The sequence below is a fragment of the Gobio gobio genome (assembly GCF_949357685.1).
Source record: "Gobio gobio genome assembly, chromosome: 25".
Taxonomy (NCBI): Eukaryota; Metazoa; Chordata; class Actinopteri; order Cypriniformes; family Gobionidae; genus Gobio; species Gobio gobio.
The window spans coordinates 37720692-37738569 of record NC_137121.1 but is presented as its reverse complement, the minus strand read 5'-3'; the positions used below and the strand labels follow the sequence as shown (position 1 = coordinate 37738569).

General features: G+C 39.8%; 1 protein-coding gene across 2 annotated transcripts; it reads left to right on the top strand.

The window, feature by feature from the left end:
- The first annotated feature begins 2015 nt into the window (after window positions 1–2015).
- On the top strand, window positions 2016–12356 carry LOC307121227 (uncharacterized protein). Of its 2 annotated transcripts, XM_079808754.1 has the most exons (5): window positions 2016–2260; window positions 2479–2553; window positions 10767–10797; window positions 11040–11541; window positions 11636–12351. In XM_079808754.1, exons 4-5 carry the CDS (start codon window positions 11064–11066, stop codon window positions 12145–12147), a joined length of 990 nt encoding a protein of 329 aa, XP_079664880.1. In that variant the 5' UTR covers window positions 2016–2260; window positions 2479–2553; window positions 10767–10797; window positions 11040–11063; the 3' UTR covers window positions 12148–12351. The 2 variants fall into 2 exon arrangements, with proteins under 2 accessions (XP_079664880.1, XP_079664881.1); XM_079808755.1 differs by lacking the exon at window positions 10767–10797 and having other exon boundaries at window positions 2041–2260; window positions 11636–12356.
- The last annotated feature ends 5522 nt before the right edge of the window (window positions 12357–17878 follow it).

The following is a 17878-nucleotide window of genomic DNA, read 5'->3' as shown; positions in this document are numbered from 1 at the left end:
GGGACACTAGTCCCGAGGTAAATAGTTTGTCAGCTCCAGTTTGTATCCAGCCTCTCATGGAGACTTCGGATGCCCCGACACCTGTGATGAGACGACTCCACGCCTGTGAAGAGACGACTCAACGCCAGCGTTGTTATGGCCTAAATTAATACACGATTGACTAACTTTTTCGAACATTATTCTTTAACATTGTCTTTCTAACATTTTTACTGTACATCTATGAAATGCACTTTCTGTAAAGCTGCTTTGAAACAATGTGTATTGTAAAAAGCGCTATACAAATAAATTTGAATTGAAAATTTAATTGAATAGTGGAGGATTCTGAACAAGTACTAGATGATAGAGGAGCTCTAATCCGTATTTGGGCAGATGGTCTTATAGCTGAGTACAGATCAGCCTTGCCATTCCTACATGTTACATGGGCTAACGAAACTCTCAGAAGTAACCTAGACAGGTTAGCAACATGGGAAAGGGATGCTGATGTTAAAACCCAAGTGAGAATAGCAGCAGCTACGTTTAACCCAACGAAACAAGACAATAGATGGACTTAAAACGAAAGTACATGCCACTACTGTGGAAAATTAGGGCATTGGGAGAAAGAATGTAGGAAGAAGTGGCATGATAATAAAATAAATAGAATGCATAATTCTGCTCCTTCTCAGCCGGCTTACAACCCTGATGTAGTTCCACAAGTATCCACTGAAACTTTAGGACAGCTCGTTCAGGCTCTTCTAAGAGCACAACAAGACCAGGAAAAAAACTAATTGTTGGGGCTGTGAGTAGCTACCTTTCCCCGGTAATCCATCACCATGACCAAATAATTTTTGTGAAAGGTAGCATACAAGGGAACGAGACCCTCACAGCCCCGAACATTGTTTTACAGCGTGCACCAGTCACAAACCCATCCTCATGTATGATGTCAGCAATGACTGAAGTTTTGTTAGAGGATGAAATGACTCATGATTGTGTTACGGTTACATACGCAACTACGAATGAAATAGCAGAAACTCCCATTGAGAATGCAGAATTGGAGTTGTTTGTTGATGGTTCAGCTCAAGTGATTGAAGGTAACATTACAGCAGCTGCAGTTTTGTGTCAGGGAAGGAAAACCTGGAGTCATGTGTCACACTATAAAGTTGTTCCCCCACCAACAGGGATAGGGTAGGACACGAATCAGTGAGGAGCCCACGATTTCAAAACACGGCCTCATGAAGCTTCGAAGCGTTATGAATCAGTGAGTCGATTCATGATTCGGATCGCGTGTCAAACCGCCAAACTGCTGTAATTTGGCGATCCAAACCGCTGAATTGACTCACTGATTCATAACGCTTCGAAGCTTCATGATGCCGTGTTTTGAAATCCTCATCACTATGTAAGTCGTTATTTAGGGTTTTTTTGCGCACAAAAACTATTCTCGCCGATTCATAAAGTTATTGTAAAACCACTGTAGTGAGATGGACTTTGTAACGACGTCTTTAGTGTCTTTTAAGGGTCTTGAGAGTGAACCGTGCCATTGTGCCAATGGAGGCCTTTCAGAGCCATCAGATTTACACTAAAATATCTTCATTTGTGTCTGAAGATGAACGGAGGTCTGATGGGTGTCGAACGACATGAGGGTCAGTCATTAATGACAGAACTTTCATTTTTGGGTGAACTAACCCTTTAACAAAAGTTATCTTGCGCTTGCCTCCGCTATCGTCCTGTCAATCATCTCGCTCGCTGTCTCTCTCTCTAAATAATGGTTATGACTGCTGTATTTACACTTGACTGAACATTGGTCTGTGCTTCACACCCGCACGGCTCTTCGCGATAGCGCAGCTTCACCACACAGGTTTAACTCCACACAGCTAAATAAATCAGGCTGAGTGCAGATTAATATTTCATATTTCTGCCATATATGTAACCGGGTCAGGAATACCCTGGTATTTGACCGTTCACCAGTAATTTACTCTCATGTGCGCATGAGCAGCTGCGCGCTGTCCCCTTTAAGAGTTTGTGCATGAAAAATTTATAAAAGGGAAGAGAGAGTGAGCGAGTGTCAGACTGAGGGAGCGCAGTGAGAAATGCCAGAGTTACACAGAGGAAGAATAGTTGATAAAACTGTTAAAGAGAGAACATTTCCAGTTTAATGTTGACTTGTATACCTGTGGTGACGACAATCGTGTGATTGTGTAAATCACCGTTATACAAGTGTTGTGTTCCTGCATTGAGAGATCTCCAGTCGGGGAGGGAATTCAGTCCACATCAACGGAGATTGAGCGTGAGTTAATGTAAAATGTTATGAAAGATGTTAAAAGGTTAAAAAAACAAACACTGTTTATCATATATATATATATATATATATATATATATATATATATATATATATATATATATATATATATATATATATATATATATATATATATATATATATATATTTATTTATTTATTTATTAATGGAACATGCAGTAATTGTTGTTCTTTATACTGTGTTAGAGGGGAGAACAGCGATAAGTGAGATCGCCGGCTACCACCTGAGCTTTTTCTGTGTGCTTCAGAGTTTCAATAAGAGTGAGTTTTGCTCATTATATTCTCTTGAAGTGTGTTTATGAAGTATTTTGTACCCTCTGATAAGTGTATACTGTTTCCTTCAGTTTAGTTACTGACTGTTTTGAACAAAAAAGGGTTAAAGTGTAATGTATTCATGGGGTAAAATGTGCAGATTTCTCATGTATGCTGTTTTATTTCTTAACAAATAAGATACAAAGCAGCAGGTGAAACAAGTATCCTAGCTTAGGCCACCGTTTTGCCCACTGCTCCAGATGGCCAGATTTAGTACAGTTATTAACAATAAAAACTATGGCACTTCGTGTGAAAAAAAAGTCGTCCTTAGCCTTTTAAACTATATTCTCAACTTCCATGGAGAGTTTACTACGCAGCCCGGCACGTCACCTATAGGACAAAAACAATCAATCCGTGCCGACGGTTTTGCAATCCGTTCCCTCAGTTTATAAACCGTGATCACGAATTATTAAACTGTTCCCTCGGTTTAACAAATCGTGCCCACGGATTAATAAACTATATGTTACGGTGACAAATTGCTGCCACATACATATTATTTTTTTCACTCAATTATGTCGTAATAAAGAGATCTTATGTCGTTAAAACGACATATTTTTCTTGTTAAAACCACATATATTTTCTCCTAATAAGGACATGTGTTGTACGGTGATGTCTACAACATATGCCTGTATCCACATTAGAGAATTCATATAGCCCATGTGCATTTGTCACACTTCCATGTCTGAAAAGCAGAAGCAAGCTCAGAGAAAAATAGGCTCATCCGCTGCCTGTACCAATGGCAGTGCCCATAGCACGAAAGTATTGTAATTTATTGATGTAACCTACAGTTCTTAACAGCCACGGGTAGCAGGTGCCATGCCAACTTTAACCTAGAAATCACAGACCCCGGTGCACAAATATCATAACTATCTATAATAGGCCTACAGTAATATATTGTACGTTATACTGTAATACATATATTCTAGAAATGTATTAAAAAGAGAGACGCTTTCAGCCTTACTCAAAGGCCGCGGAAACAGGCCAGTGGGTTCGTTACGCACGTCAATCCGTTCCCGGCGTTCTTATTTTGCTGCTTATTTATTAAATATAGGCTACAGGCAATTAGTTTATGAAACCTTGATCAAAATTAAAATACAATTTATAGAAAACGAAATTCACTTTAAAGAAATGATTTCTGCAAAACAACACTCAATAAAAATCATGTCTGACCCACTCCATGTCTCCAGACATATCGTTACGAAAATGAATGTTGACAAATACAAACATCACATGTCTATGAAAACATGAACATATGACTAGAAAAAAAATAACTGCTAGATTATGATGTATAAATGGTTATTTTGTTTTTAGATGTTTTAAAGGTCCCATGGCATGGCATTTTTCTATTATTTTATAATGTTTCCTGAGGTGTACTTATATTGTTAGTATGATTTTTACATCATAAAATGTCATAATTTAGAAATAAAAGGCATTTTTTCAATACTGATGTTTGCCCTGTGGCTGAATGCCCTGTTTCAAGAGGCGTGTCTGCTGTGAGACTTCAGTAAAAACGCCCACTGTTGTGATTGGCTGACATCTTTGCATTTGAAATGAGCGGAGGGGGCGTGGTTTAACGAGGTCTACGACGCACGAGCTGCTGCCAGAGAGACGGATGGACCTGAGTTCACTTCTCATCAGTTCTCTCAGCACGTCTCAGTTCAGTGAACTGTTGTAGTTACTAAATAACTTTAGTAAAGTATGGATCAGCGCTGACTCGAGACGCGAACCGTTTAGAACGTTTCAGTCCGATTTGCTGAACTGATTCGGTTCACTAAAAAGAACCGGTTCAAAAGAAAGATTGTTCGCGAACCGGACATCACTAATGTACCAGAGACAGAGCGATTGCTAACAAAGTTATTTATAGTAACTACTGAGTTGTGAGAGCGCTGGCAGCGCAAGTTTATTGTGTTTGTATCTGAGAGTGTTGAATAAACACGAGTCCCAGTCACGCCGAGTCCGTCTTCATCATTATTCTACTAACTTTGTAACACATGTAATGTACCATTACAGCTGTCGAGATGAACGAGTTAGTAAGTGTTGATTATAGCATTATTTTTAGATATGTTCCTATCATATGAAAAGTGTCAGTGACGCGCATTGAGTTCATAGCGCAAACAAAGACAAAACAGCAGTAATCGAATGTAATCCAGTTTATTGTGGGCTAGGCTGGCTAGCCTACCCCCCTTCTGCTTAATCTCTGGCCGCGTTTGGCGTCTCCGCTGTGGGCCAGATGCAGTACTGGGGGTCGGGATGTTGAAGGCCGACCGATCAGTGCAGCCCCAGCCTCGGCTTGCGTGAGGTTTATCTCTAAAGAGATGTGAGTCTGCTGATGTTGAGCATAAACGACTGCATGCACATTTTAGAACAGATAAACGCGATGAGGACATACAAAACACTGACTAACAAGATAGAAAACACGATAACACCGTTCTGTCTGGAGAGAGAGAAGCCACAGCGTGTGCACGAATAATAAATAATTAGCTACACATCAGAAATCACTGATCACAGATCAGAAGGAACTGAAAAAAGACTTCTGTTTTCATTTGTACATCCAAACACTGAGAAACTGCCAGCATTCACTCGTTCACAAGCCATGATCTCTCAAGCGTTTGCATGGGCGTGCCAGATTCTCTGGGTGGAGGAAAGGGAGGTAACCGTTCCTGTTTGGACGTCAAAACAGGAGACTTCAGGATTGGCTAGTCTGGGCTGTCATTTTCTCAAAGGCAGAGAAAGACAGCCAGAACTCGGTTTACACCGATCAACATTTCTATCCACTTGGGGACAATATTCAGGCTAGGGGAACTCATATTAATTTTGAAATACCTCATAAAATGAAAATTTCATGCCATGGGACCTTTAAAAAAAAAAAAACATCTCAAATAACCCAATCAATCATATCATTGTAATTGAACTGAAACTGTGAATAAACAGCACCCTACATAGCTTTGCTAGCAGGTTAATAAACTCAACCGAACGCATTCTATATTAATCAGTGTACCTTGCATCAGCAAAAAAGGACGCGAATGTGAACTTGGCCGTGCTAGTTTTTACACATTTTGAATGCGCTATTAACAAAACTATTACAATTGTGTTCTCATTATAATGTTATGGACAGATTGGCTCTGCACATCTTGCACTTAATTTTATTTTTCCTGATCAAAGTGACAGACATCACTGCGCGTTTTTGAAGGCATAATAAGAAACAACTTTAAATAAAACATAGGCTAGGTCTACTGTTAAAAAATATGAGAACGAAATAACTTTGCTGCATTAATATCATCAATGCTTTTGAAAGAGCCTATCTAAAAAGAATATAACCGTCTCAATAACCCAGAGTCGATAATGTCGGGCATTGCATGTGAGCTGAAATAGAAGAGAATGAACACCAGTTGATAACGGCAGCGCTTTACTAGCTGGTTATTAAACTCAACCAAACGTGTCCATATGAGAGCAATCAGATATAGACAACATAAAAGTAATCTTACTACTTGCATCTGCAGAAAAAGGACGCGGACGCGCACATGAACTTCACAGCGCTTGTGGATTTCCTTTAACAGCTGATACACAGGGAATTAAGCTCAGATCATTTACAACATTCTATTACAATCTTGTTCTCATTATAATGCGATGTATATGACAGATTAGCGCTGCACATCTTGCACTTAACTGTATTTCATGATCACAGTGATTCCAGGCATCACTGCAGTGCGCACTTCAGTTTCATTTTATTTCGCCGGTCTGGAAGGCGTGCTGTCTAACGCTAACCAATCAAACCTCAGTTACTGCCAAAAATGCTGCAATAACCAATCAGAAAAATAGACAAATATATTTTTTAAAGTCAGGGCGATCTTCGTTTTCATGATCGATCATCGCTGTGACGTTCGAGTACTCGAGTACTCGAGTACTCGATCACTGTTGCCCATCTCTAATATATACAGTGAGGAAAATAAATATTTGAACACCCTGCTATTTTGCAAGTTCTTCCACTTAGAAATCATGGAGGGGTCTGAAATTGTCATCGTAGGTGCATGTCCACTGTGAGAGACATAATCTAAAAAAAAAAAATCCAGAAATCACAATGTATGATTTTTGTAACTATTTATTTGTATGATACAGTTGCAAATAAGTATTTGAAGACCTGAGAAAAGTTTCCTGTAGTTTTTCACCAGGTTTGCACACACTGCAGGAGGGATTTTGGCCCACTCCTCTACACAGATCTTCTCTAGATCAGTCAGGTTTCTGGCCTGTCACTGAGAAACACGGAGTTTGAGCTCCCTCCAAAGATTCTCTATTGGGTTTAGGTCTGGAGACTGGTTAGGCCACGCCAGAACCTTGATATGCTTCTTACAGAGCCACTCCTTGGTTATCCTGGCTGTGTGCTTCGGGTCATTGTCATGTTGGAAGACCCAGCCTCGACCCATCTTCAATGCTCTAACTGAGGGAAGGAGGTTGTTCCCCAAAATCTGGCAATACATGGCCCCGGTCATCCTCTCCTTAATACAGTGCAGTCGCCCTGTCCCATGTGCAGAAAAACACCCCCAAAGCATGATGCTACCACCCCCATGCTTCACAGTAGGGATGGTGTTCTTGGGATGGTACTCATCATTCTTCTTCCTCCAAACACGTTTAGTGGAATTATGACCAAAAAGTTATATTTTGGTCTCATCTGACCACATAACTTTCTCCCATGACTCCTCTGGATCATCCAAATGGTCATTGGCAAACTTAAGACTGTGCTGGTTTAAGCAGGGGAACCTTCCCTGCCATGCATGATTTCAAACCATGACGTCTTAGTGTATTACCAACAGTAACCTTGGAAACGGTGGTCCCAGCTCTTTTCAGGTCATTGACCAGCTCCTCCCGTGTAGTTCTGGCTGATTTCTCACCTTTCTTAGGATCATTGAGACCCCATGAGGTGAGATCTTGCATGGAGCCCCAGTCCGAGGGAGATTGACAGTCATGTTTAGCTTCTTCCATTTTCTAATGATTGCTCCAACAGTGGACCTTTTTTCACCAAGCTGCTTGGCAATTTCGCCGTAGCCCTTTCCAGCCTTGTGGAGGTGTACAATTTTGTCTCTAGTGTCTTTGGATAGCTCTTTGGTCTTGGCCATGTTAGTGAAACGAAAGAGAGGCGCTCGAGATATACCTTTCTGACTCGCTCAACGCCGGTACTATCGTTCCCTCCTCATCTCCAGCGGGAGCCAGCTTCTTCTTTGTGAAGAAGAAGGACGGCTCCCTGCGTCCCTGTATAGACTATCGGGGTTTAAATGACATCACTGTCAAGAATCGTTATCCATTGCCACTGGTGTCATCTGCCTTCGAAGTCTTGCAGGTAGCAAGGGTTTTTACGAAGCTCGATTTACGTAACGCCTATCACCTGGTGCGTATAAGGGAGGGGGATGAATTGAAGACCGCGTTTAACAGGCACTTTGAATGCCGGGTCCTTCCTTTTGTGTTAGTAAACGCCCCTTGGTTTTTCAAGCCTTAGTCGTGTTCGTCTACCTTGACGACATTTTGATCTTTTCACCATCACTCCAGGTGCACGTCCAACATGTTTGTCGTGTCCTTCAGCGTCTACTGGAGAATCGACTTTATGAAAAAGTCGTGTATGGCCAAACTAATGGCCAAGCAGAACGGACCAATCAAATTGTCGCCCGCATTCTTCGCAGTCTCACCCATCAGAATCCCGCGTCCTGGTCTCAGCATCTTTCCTGGGCTCAATACGGCCATAATTCGCTTCCGTCCTCTGCTACCGGTCTTTCACCCTTCCATTGCTGTCTCGGCTATCAACCTCCGTTATTTGCGTCCCAAGACTCTGAGTCTAATGTTCCATCTGTACAAGCTTTTATTAGCCGTTGCAAACGCAACTGGAGGAGAGTGCGGTCTGCTCTCTGTCGAGCTAGAAGACGCATGACAGTTGCGGCCAATAAGCGCAGAGTTAAGAGTCCTTGCTACGTTTGCGTTTTTTTATTTTTTTATTTACCTCTCCAGTCCGGTTCACGTAAATTGTCTCCCCGTTTCGTTGGACCATTCCGCATTGTAAGAGTCATAAGTCTTGTCGCAGTTAAACTTCACCTTCCGCCTAATTTACGCTCATCCCGTGTTTCATGTCTCCTGCATCAAGCCAGTCATCCGTCCCCCTTCTCGCCCGGTTCGCGCTCCTATTCTTGTCAATGATACCCCTATCTACAGGGTTCGTTGAATTCTCGACAAGTGCCGTCGGGGACGCGGCCATCAGTATCTCGTCGACTAGAGGGGTATGGTCCTGAAGAGAGAAGCTGGGTTCCTTCCCGGGACGTCCTGGATCCTTCACTCATCGCTGATTTCCTCCGGTCTTGCCAATTGCCCTCAGAAGCGCCGTTGAGAGAGGGGTACTGTCATGATCCTGGGTTTTCTTCCCCTTTTCTCTGTCTCCCTCTTGTTGTCACACACTCACTCGCTCACTCACTCACTCACACAATCACGCACACCCATCTTCTCCTCCGCTCATTATATCTTACAGCTGTTTCCCGAATAGTATCTTCAGACACCTGTCACACTGAGGCGTTCCCCGTATGCTTTCTAGGACGCAGTGCGACTTCCCTTTCTAAAGGGAACCGGATTTACAGACAGTAAAAGTCGAAGCATTCATTCATCTCCCCATTCAGCATTACAATATCTTGTGACCTGAAGAACTGCTCTCACTTTTGGACAGGGTCAGGCAATTGCATTTAGGATCATTTGATCGAATATGCTATTAATGGTAGTCATATGAATTTCTCTTTATATAGCCTGGATGCCAGCCGAACTTAGCCCCGCCCACAACATTTTTATTCGGGCAGTTCGGTCTGGATTTGATCCATAGAGAAGTAATTATGCCCGAACAGAAACTGTTCGGACCAATGAAATTGTCAGGGCGGGCTTTAGACGATGATGGACAGATGATCAACATTAACGTAATCATCCACGTCATCAAAGGCGCTTGGGTTGAGTTTGTTCTAATCCTAAACGGAGAACTTGTTCGTATATGCATTCACCTTTACTATTTCTTTCAGAAATGATGATCGTGTTGGTAAGTACTCTGTGTATCCTTAAATTCTTTTTTTACAACACCGGCAAAGATTGTTTACACTCATCTTTTTCTTCTAACGTTAGGCTACTTATTCCAGTGTGCGTGCAGACAGGGTTGCCAAGTTTTTACAACAAAACCCGCCCAATTGCTAACGTTCCTCAAAACTAGCCAAAAACAAGCCCAATAGCTTTCCAGGGGGTGTTCTCCGGGAAAAAAGGCATTTGGGGGGTAAAATATGTGTTATTTTGGCAGGGCTGGCAGCTAAAAATCGCATTCCTGGGTCTGTATATCACATAATTGCGGTCGCTTCAATCCGCGGACATGGTAACACAGTGCAGTTGTTCTGTTGACATTTGATAACTAACGTTATGCGCCGCTCCGTTGCTCTGATTGGTTGTAGGTCTATCCAATTGAGGTCTTTCCTGGATCGGTTGAAACACGCCCCATAATCACAGCCCAACGGAGCAATATCAGACTCATATTCTGACTAGAATTGAGTATGACGACGTCAGGCTACTCTTTATATATAATTTTGAAAAATCACTTGTTTAATTTAAGTGTTTATGTTATTTCTACAATATACAAACTTAATTGTACTGAAATTATTTAATTTTCACTAAAATATAAAATATACAGACTGAATTGAATTGATTAGTATGATTTTAGGTGGCAAAAGTATTATTTAAGATCAATAAATCAAGTAAATAAATTACTGTAGATAAGTGGTTCTCAACTCTGGTCACGGGGACCCACCGCTCAGCACATTTTGTATGTCTCTCTTATCTGACACGCTCCTAGCGAGCTGATTAACTGAATTCCATTTGCCAAATAAGGAGGAATTACAAAGCAGCGGATCCCCAGGACCAGAGTTGAGAATCACTGCTGTAGATCACACTATCAGGAAGGAATAGCTCAATTTTTAAAGTGTCTTAACTAAAGTTTTTTTAACTAAAGTTCTAAGGTCTATAAACTTAATAAACTCGCTTGCCATATAAAGATCTAAACTGTACTGAGATGAGGAATTGAACCTTACCCATTACATTATTATATATTTTATGATATATCATTGTCAAAATATATAGATACTTACTTTAGTTTTTTTTTGTAACAGGAAACCAATTCTACAGACCCAAGAGACACAAGTAATTTTTTTTTTTAAAAATCTCATCTGCAAACATAATATTGAAATAGTTTTATTACAAATTATGATGTGCAAGTACTTTAATATATTTTAAATGCAAGGTAAAATTAACCATCCCACTGTATATAACATTAAAAGGTTTTCTTTCTTTCTTTCTTTCTTTCTTTCTTTCTTTCTTTCTTTCTTTCTTTCTTTCTTTCTTTCTTTCTTTCTTTCTTTCTTTCTTTCTTTCTTTCTTTTTAGGTTACCTTTAGTACACACAGTGTTATGGATTTGCAGTTGAAGTCAGCTTCTGGGTCTCTAAATGAAGGAATTGTCTCTCTCAGTAACATCTGCAAGTCCCTCTTGGATGCACATGTAGATCCCATCACTGGCATGTGCTCCAATTACAAACAGATCAGGGAACATATTGAATACTCAGAACAGTGCATGAAAAATGCAGAAACAATGATTAAAGAAAAGCTGGTACATTTGAATGAACGCATGGAGCAACTTACTCTAGAGAAACAAAATGTTGAGCAGCAGAAGAAACAAACATCCATGGCCATGGATAAATTACACATAGAGAAGAAGTCTGCTGAGGAATCATTACAGAATTACAAATCAGCTTTGGCACAGGCTGAAAAAAACCTAGAATCAGCTAAATATGCTCTCAGAGTAGCACAAGATAGGAGGAACACTGGTGAAGAAGTTGCAACTGCAGGTGGGGCACTGCTTGTAATACCAATTGCCGGATGGATTGCTGGTGAGAAATTAACTTTTATCATCCTCCTGAACACTTATGCATTTATTCAAGACATTTCTGATTAGATAAGATTTCTTTCTTTGTTTGCCTCTAGGTTCAATAATGCTAAGTGAGGGAATACAGGCAATAAACGAGGCTTCAGCTGCCACCAGTGCTGCTGAAAATGAGCAACAAACATCTGAATGGAAAGTGAAGGAGAGCAACAATAAAGTGGATGAATACAATAAAAACATACGTTGTGCACAGGATGAAATTGAGAAGACCAGTGAAACACTGAAGAGGATTGAGGAAGTGATCAAAGATGTTCAAAAGCATCTAGAGGAGGCTGGCAGTGTTCAGGAAAAGGTCAGGACAGCTGTGAGCCTTCTGGGTGTCCTTCATGGAAGAGTCACTGTACTGGAGACGCAAAGTAAACGTTTCATCCTCTGGGAGCCTGTGGTAAAGGTCATGGAAGATGTTATGACGGCAGTAGTAAACATTGCAGAGAATCAGCTTTTCTATAGTGATGGTGTACCAAGCCTCATAAAAGCTTTGAGGGAGAATGTTGGAGGACTACAGGCTTTATGCAACTCTCCCAGTAATTCCGGACATGACAGCTATTACTGATTAACGTGTAACTTGTATAACAGAATTATAAAGGAAAAAAAAGTTGATTTGATATTTTAGATACCACTCAAGTAACCACTTCAGCAAAGAGTGACATATCTGGCAAAACAGAGAAAGTATAACATCTGACATGTATTATTCAACTATACTGGCAAATTGTATTGTATATGAACAAAATAATAAATAAATGCTGATTTTAATCACAATGCAAATGAGTTCAAATCTTATCATGTATGATGAAATGTTTGTTATAGAAAACTTAATTGTAAATTATTACAAAGTGCACTTAAGTGTGTTATGAAATATTGTCATGAAAGAGTACTTTTCAGATGTGAAGAACACAAAAATGATACTTTCAATACAATTAATTACACTTCTTTTTCACAACAGCGCGACCATGCTTGAACTTGAAGTGAACAAAATGTGGTTCTGTAGTGGCGGCATTCACACGTTCCCAGTTCCCTGCCCTGAGCAACCTGGCAAGATAAAGTTTCATTTCCCATTACATCGGGAACATCTTCCAAAATACAAATAAACAAAAACTATGGAGTCAAAATAACGCCGCATAGATTTGCAAAAGAATAAAGTATTGCAAAAGAAAATAAAGTTTTGCAAACAAAAATAAAGAATTGCAAAAGAAATATTAAGTATTGAGAGAACAAAATAAGTTTTGCAAAAGGAAAATAAAGTGGTTATTTTTGTAATTAGCCTTTTGCCGGCCCCTCCCCCGAAACGGCCATTGTCCAATCACACATCATAGCAACCGTTACTATGTGAGCAGGTCCGACAAACATTGCTCAGTATCATTACTAACGTTAGGCTATGTACATACTAGACTAAATATTTCAGATGATTAAGGAAAGATACCATAATCACAGAGGTATAAATATTAATAAAAGTAATTAAACACCGTGGGTAATGTTACTTAACCAATTTGAAGCAGTTGTTGAACTTTTTATATATATATATATATATATATATAGGCTATATAACTTACGAGAAACAGAGAGAAATATCGACACGTCTTCTCCAGCAGCTTGAATGTTCCCCGTTGCAATGGCAACTCTCAACGGCCACCAGGACTTATACAGTTTCATAAAAGCTGTTTATTATTTGTTGTAAAGTGTAAGAATCTAAATTGAAGCCTAGGACAAACGCTGACAAGATGAGATGCTGTAGCCAGGCTATGTCTGTGTCATTATTACAACATTATGTTTATAACTTGTTATGAAATAAAAAAAAGTTTAATACCTCAGAAAAATGCACTTTCCTCTCTTGTCAACATTAGCCTGGTGTGCGCGTGGCGCGTGCTCTTCAGTTGTGGAGGCGTGCGCGCTGTATATCACATCACAGAAAGACGCACACTCACAGTAATCGGATCAGGTCGTTTACATGGTGGAATTTTCTGTTATGCACCTTTTAAGCCAAAGCAATTTTCTATTTGTGAATTCTTTTCATCAACAATGGAAATAAAACATTCTGATTCTGATTCTCAAAACGGCTATTCTCAAAACAACAGAGAAATGTTAGTTAGATTTGAATGGCTTTGACGCACATGTAGGTATAGCTAGCTAGCATACCCTTGTATTTGAACAAAATAGCTACTCGCAACAGACAATAATAGACCATACCATATGAAAGAAAACTTACCTGGCAGTGCAAGAGCATGACTGGTCCACAAGGCTGTGCTTGTTGCATTTAAGGTTAAGGTCATGGGGTTTCTCAGATTTTGCTTAAGACCGGTAAGCATTAGCCTCGATAGTAGTCATGTCTCCTTCATTGCGTATTTTTATATTTTGAATATATCCATCCACTGCATACTGTAACCCCTTTTGCCTCGATCTGAAGGTATTGCTCCAAAAAAGGTTACTGACACGCACAGGTATACCTCTTCCCGTCATGTAAATATGTTGCGCTGGTCGTGTTTGACCATTTGTTTGTCGGATGTAGCAACAGTAACTAAGGGGGGCGGGGCGGGGCTCGGCGAAATGCTAATTGTGGTAGTAGGGGATTTTATTTCCTTTTTTTCCCGTTCATAATCCTTATATGGGAATGGGTGGATGAGGTACTTAGGAGGAGTATTTAAGTGTTTAGGCAGGAAGCCCTCGGACGTAGACGTAGACTGTCATACCCCTTCCGGTTACCGGTGTCACTCTAGCCGAGGGATTGCTGTAGTCGTCGTGATGTGCCCTGGGAGTTGCGTCAAGCGCTCATTGAAAGCTTTAAGGTATGTCGGCTATCATAATGTGTTGTGTTTTGGGTTCTATTTTTAGTTGAGTTTAATGGGGGTTAATGTGTGTTTTAGCGGAATATTCGCGAGTGCATCCTGACGCTGTGGTATGTATGATTCAGTGAATGTTTGTATTCCTTGATTAGAGCAAATCCTTGTCTGATTGTTGTGTTTTGTTTTGCAGTCTCTCGCGTACCACATGATTTAATTCAGGTCGCGCTGCTGTTTTTCGTGACGATTTGGGCAGTGTAACTTAGTGTAACTATCTAGTAGCTTGTAGGTGACCATCAGTGATGCCAGTAACACGTTACTATTTCCAAACCAGTAATCAGATTAAAGTAATTTACCCAAGTCACTGTGAGTTACTATTTTTGTAATTTTCCTTAGTAAAAATATATATTTTTGCTTTCTTGTTGAGTCTCACATGGTTTTTCCTGCATAGAGAATTATGAGCCGGCCGCCTCCATCAAATTTCGTGCCGCCTCCGTCTGTCGACAAAACTCAAGACAGGCAGACACTTGCTCAGATTAGGCCTGTCGTGATAATTAAATAATCATCAGAAATATATATTGTCACATGATCCTTCAGCAATCATTATTAGTATATTATGATTTGCTAGTACAAAGTCATCTAAAGCCATTCCATAGCTGAATGTCTTTCCTCTGCTGTAGCTGTCAATCATTCTCTGTTCAGCATTCAAACTGCGCATCGCGCTCGGTTAGTCAGCAGCAGCACGGTAAAGCTCACTCCAATATGATATATTACCGTTATAATACTTGATATGTAGATAAAATTATTTTCTCATCTTCCTGCCGTTTATCTAGCGGTTTCTGAATGATGTTGTGCTCGCTACTAGGGTGACAACACAAGGACTATTAATTAGCATCACACGCACAATAACCGGAATTTCAAACTGTGAAGAAACAAATAATCAGTGAACCTTTGGACAGATATACATAGTAGACTAGGATTTGTGCGCTCAACGCTCATCTTCTCTTTATGCCGTGAACTTTTCAATGTGCACTCGCGCTGCACTGCACACACTGATTCCATGTTGCTTTAAGCGCATCATTCTGCACCCGAGATGCGCATAAGGGCTTTGTTGCCGCTCTGTTTTGAAGCGTTTCATATATTTTCATAGTTTTGTGCACTTAAATATTAATAAAAAAATATCTTGTTCTCATGTATCTATCATATATTTGTTGTCCCTTTACAGAGTTGCACATTACGTTTGCAATAAACAACAAATCTTGTAGTTTTATATTATTTGTGTAGGCCCATATAATTATTTACATTCATATATAAATATAAATTAAAAATGTTATAAATTGTTTTTCATAAATTTATTTAATAAGAACACAAAGTAATTTGTACCTTTTCATTAACATGTTTAGATTTTATAAAATTAGTCTAAAGATTTTTTTTTCAAGAATTACTTTTTGTAATTGCAATTTTTTTAACTATCCACTCAAGTGAAGTCAAGAAAGACCGTGATTTTATTAAAACAAGTTTTTTTTTTCAGGAAGTATTTTTTAATTTCAATTTAAAATGTCAGGAGATGCATTGTTGACGTTACTGTTAAAAATGCTCTTCCAATAAAGTGAGTGTTGGCAAAAACGGTTGTCATTTTTATGTTGAGGCTGCAGGGGTGTAACTAATAAAGTAACTTGTAATCTAATTTAGTTACTTTTAAAATCAAGTAATCTGTAAAGTAACTAAGCTACTTTTTAAAGGAGTAATCAGTAATTAGATTACTTTTTCAAAGTAACTGTGGCAACACTGGTGACCATTTCACCGTCACCCTTTGAGTATTCTGGGCTCATTAATGCCGACGAGGTAGGACGGGTTATCCGTGTACTAGTCGATTTGGTCAATCATCATATTTTGTGTCTGTTGTGATTTTTGTATCTGTACCACACCCACAAATTTCTCTTTTCTTTTTTTTCTTTTTGTTATTGGTTCGAGTCAAGGCTAAGTGCGCCGAGGGGGAGGCTAGTCACCTGGGCTCATGAGTCACTCATGAAACACATTTTGCTGTGAGGTTGGAGCACCTCTTCCTATCCCATTAATGTGGGATAAAATAAATACTCTGAACCCCAAGTGGATTTACACAAATTGAGTCCAAAAAACGTTAGGTTGTGCCCCACTCTCCCCTACTACTTAATTAAAGACTTGGATGTAAATATATAAATGTGAAAATATTGTAACAATTACATTTAACATAAGAAATGAACTGTTAACTAATAGTTGCTAACGATTAAATATTTAACCATAGGCTATATTTAGCTACCTGGTTATGGTCCGATCTCCCATAGTCGCAGGCTTTGAAGCATGTCAAAATCCAATAAAAATGCCTCGATTTCTCTTTTTAAAATCCCCTCACAAACGTCCGCTGTCAGCTGTCACACACCTGCTATAGACCATGTCACGACTTTTGATTAGCAATTTGAGGGGTTTTGTTGTGCAGACCTGGCAACCTTGTCCCTTGGTTCGGCCTTCGTGTGTGCGACCTTCACATTTGGACACAGCTACAGTCACAACTATCACAGATCATTCCATCATCACCGGATCAGCACGCTCCACCCACTCGTTCACTCTTCACTGCACCTGCACCTGCACCTCATCAGCAGCACTCACTATAAAGAGACACTTCTCCTGCACTTGAAAAGTGGTTCATTTCTCGAGGATTTGTATGCATGCTAGAGACACCTGCTGGCTAATGCAAATATGGTGTTTAAAAAATTGTCAGGAGTGTGACACTACCAAACTGTGCTACATGGCTCTCAAAGGCTTGATATATTAAAGGGTTAGTTCACCCAAAAATGAAATTAAACTGTCATTAATGACTTACCTTCATGTCGTTCGACACCCATAAGACCTCATCTTCAGGGTACTAAAAGGTACTAAAGACATTGTTACAAAGTCCATCTCACTACAGTGGTTCTACAATAACTTTATGAAGCGACGAGAATAGTTTTTGTGCGCAAAAAAAAACTAAATAACGACTTATATAGTGATGAAGCTTCGAAGCGTTATGAATCAGTGAGTCGATTCAGCGGTTTGGATCGCCCAAGTCACGTGATTTCAGCAGTTTGGCGGTTTGACATGCGATCCGAATCATGATTCGACTCACTGATTCATAACGCTTCGAAGCTTCATGATGCCGTGTTTTGAAATTGGTCATCACTATATAAGTCATTATTTAGTTTTTTTTGCGCACAAAAACTATTCTCGTCGCTTCATAAAGTTATTGTAAAACCACTGTAGTGAGATGGACTTTGTAACGACGTCTTTAGTGCCTTTTAAGCGTCTTGAGAGTGAACCGTGCATTGTGCCAATGGAGGCCTTTCAGAGCCATCAGATTTCAACTAAAATATCTTCATTTGTGTTCCGAAGATGAACGGAGGTCTTACGGGTGTCGAACGACATGAGGGTAAGTAATTAATGACAGAATTTACATTTTTGGGTGACCTAACCCTTTAAAGGGGTCATGAATTGAGA

What these genes read in the sequence shown, in the direction of transcription:
- LOC307121227 (XM_079808755.1), top strand. Translation starts at nt 11,064, where the DNA reads ATGGATTTGCAGTTGAAGTCAGCTTCTGGGTCTCTAAATGAAGGAATT. An exon ending in AATTGCCGGATGGATTGCTG is followed by an intron (nt 11,542 to 11,635) that starts GTGAGAAATTAA and finishes GTTTGCCTCTAG; the next exon opens with GTTCAATAATGCTAAGTGAG.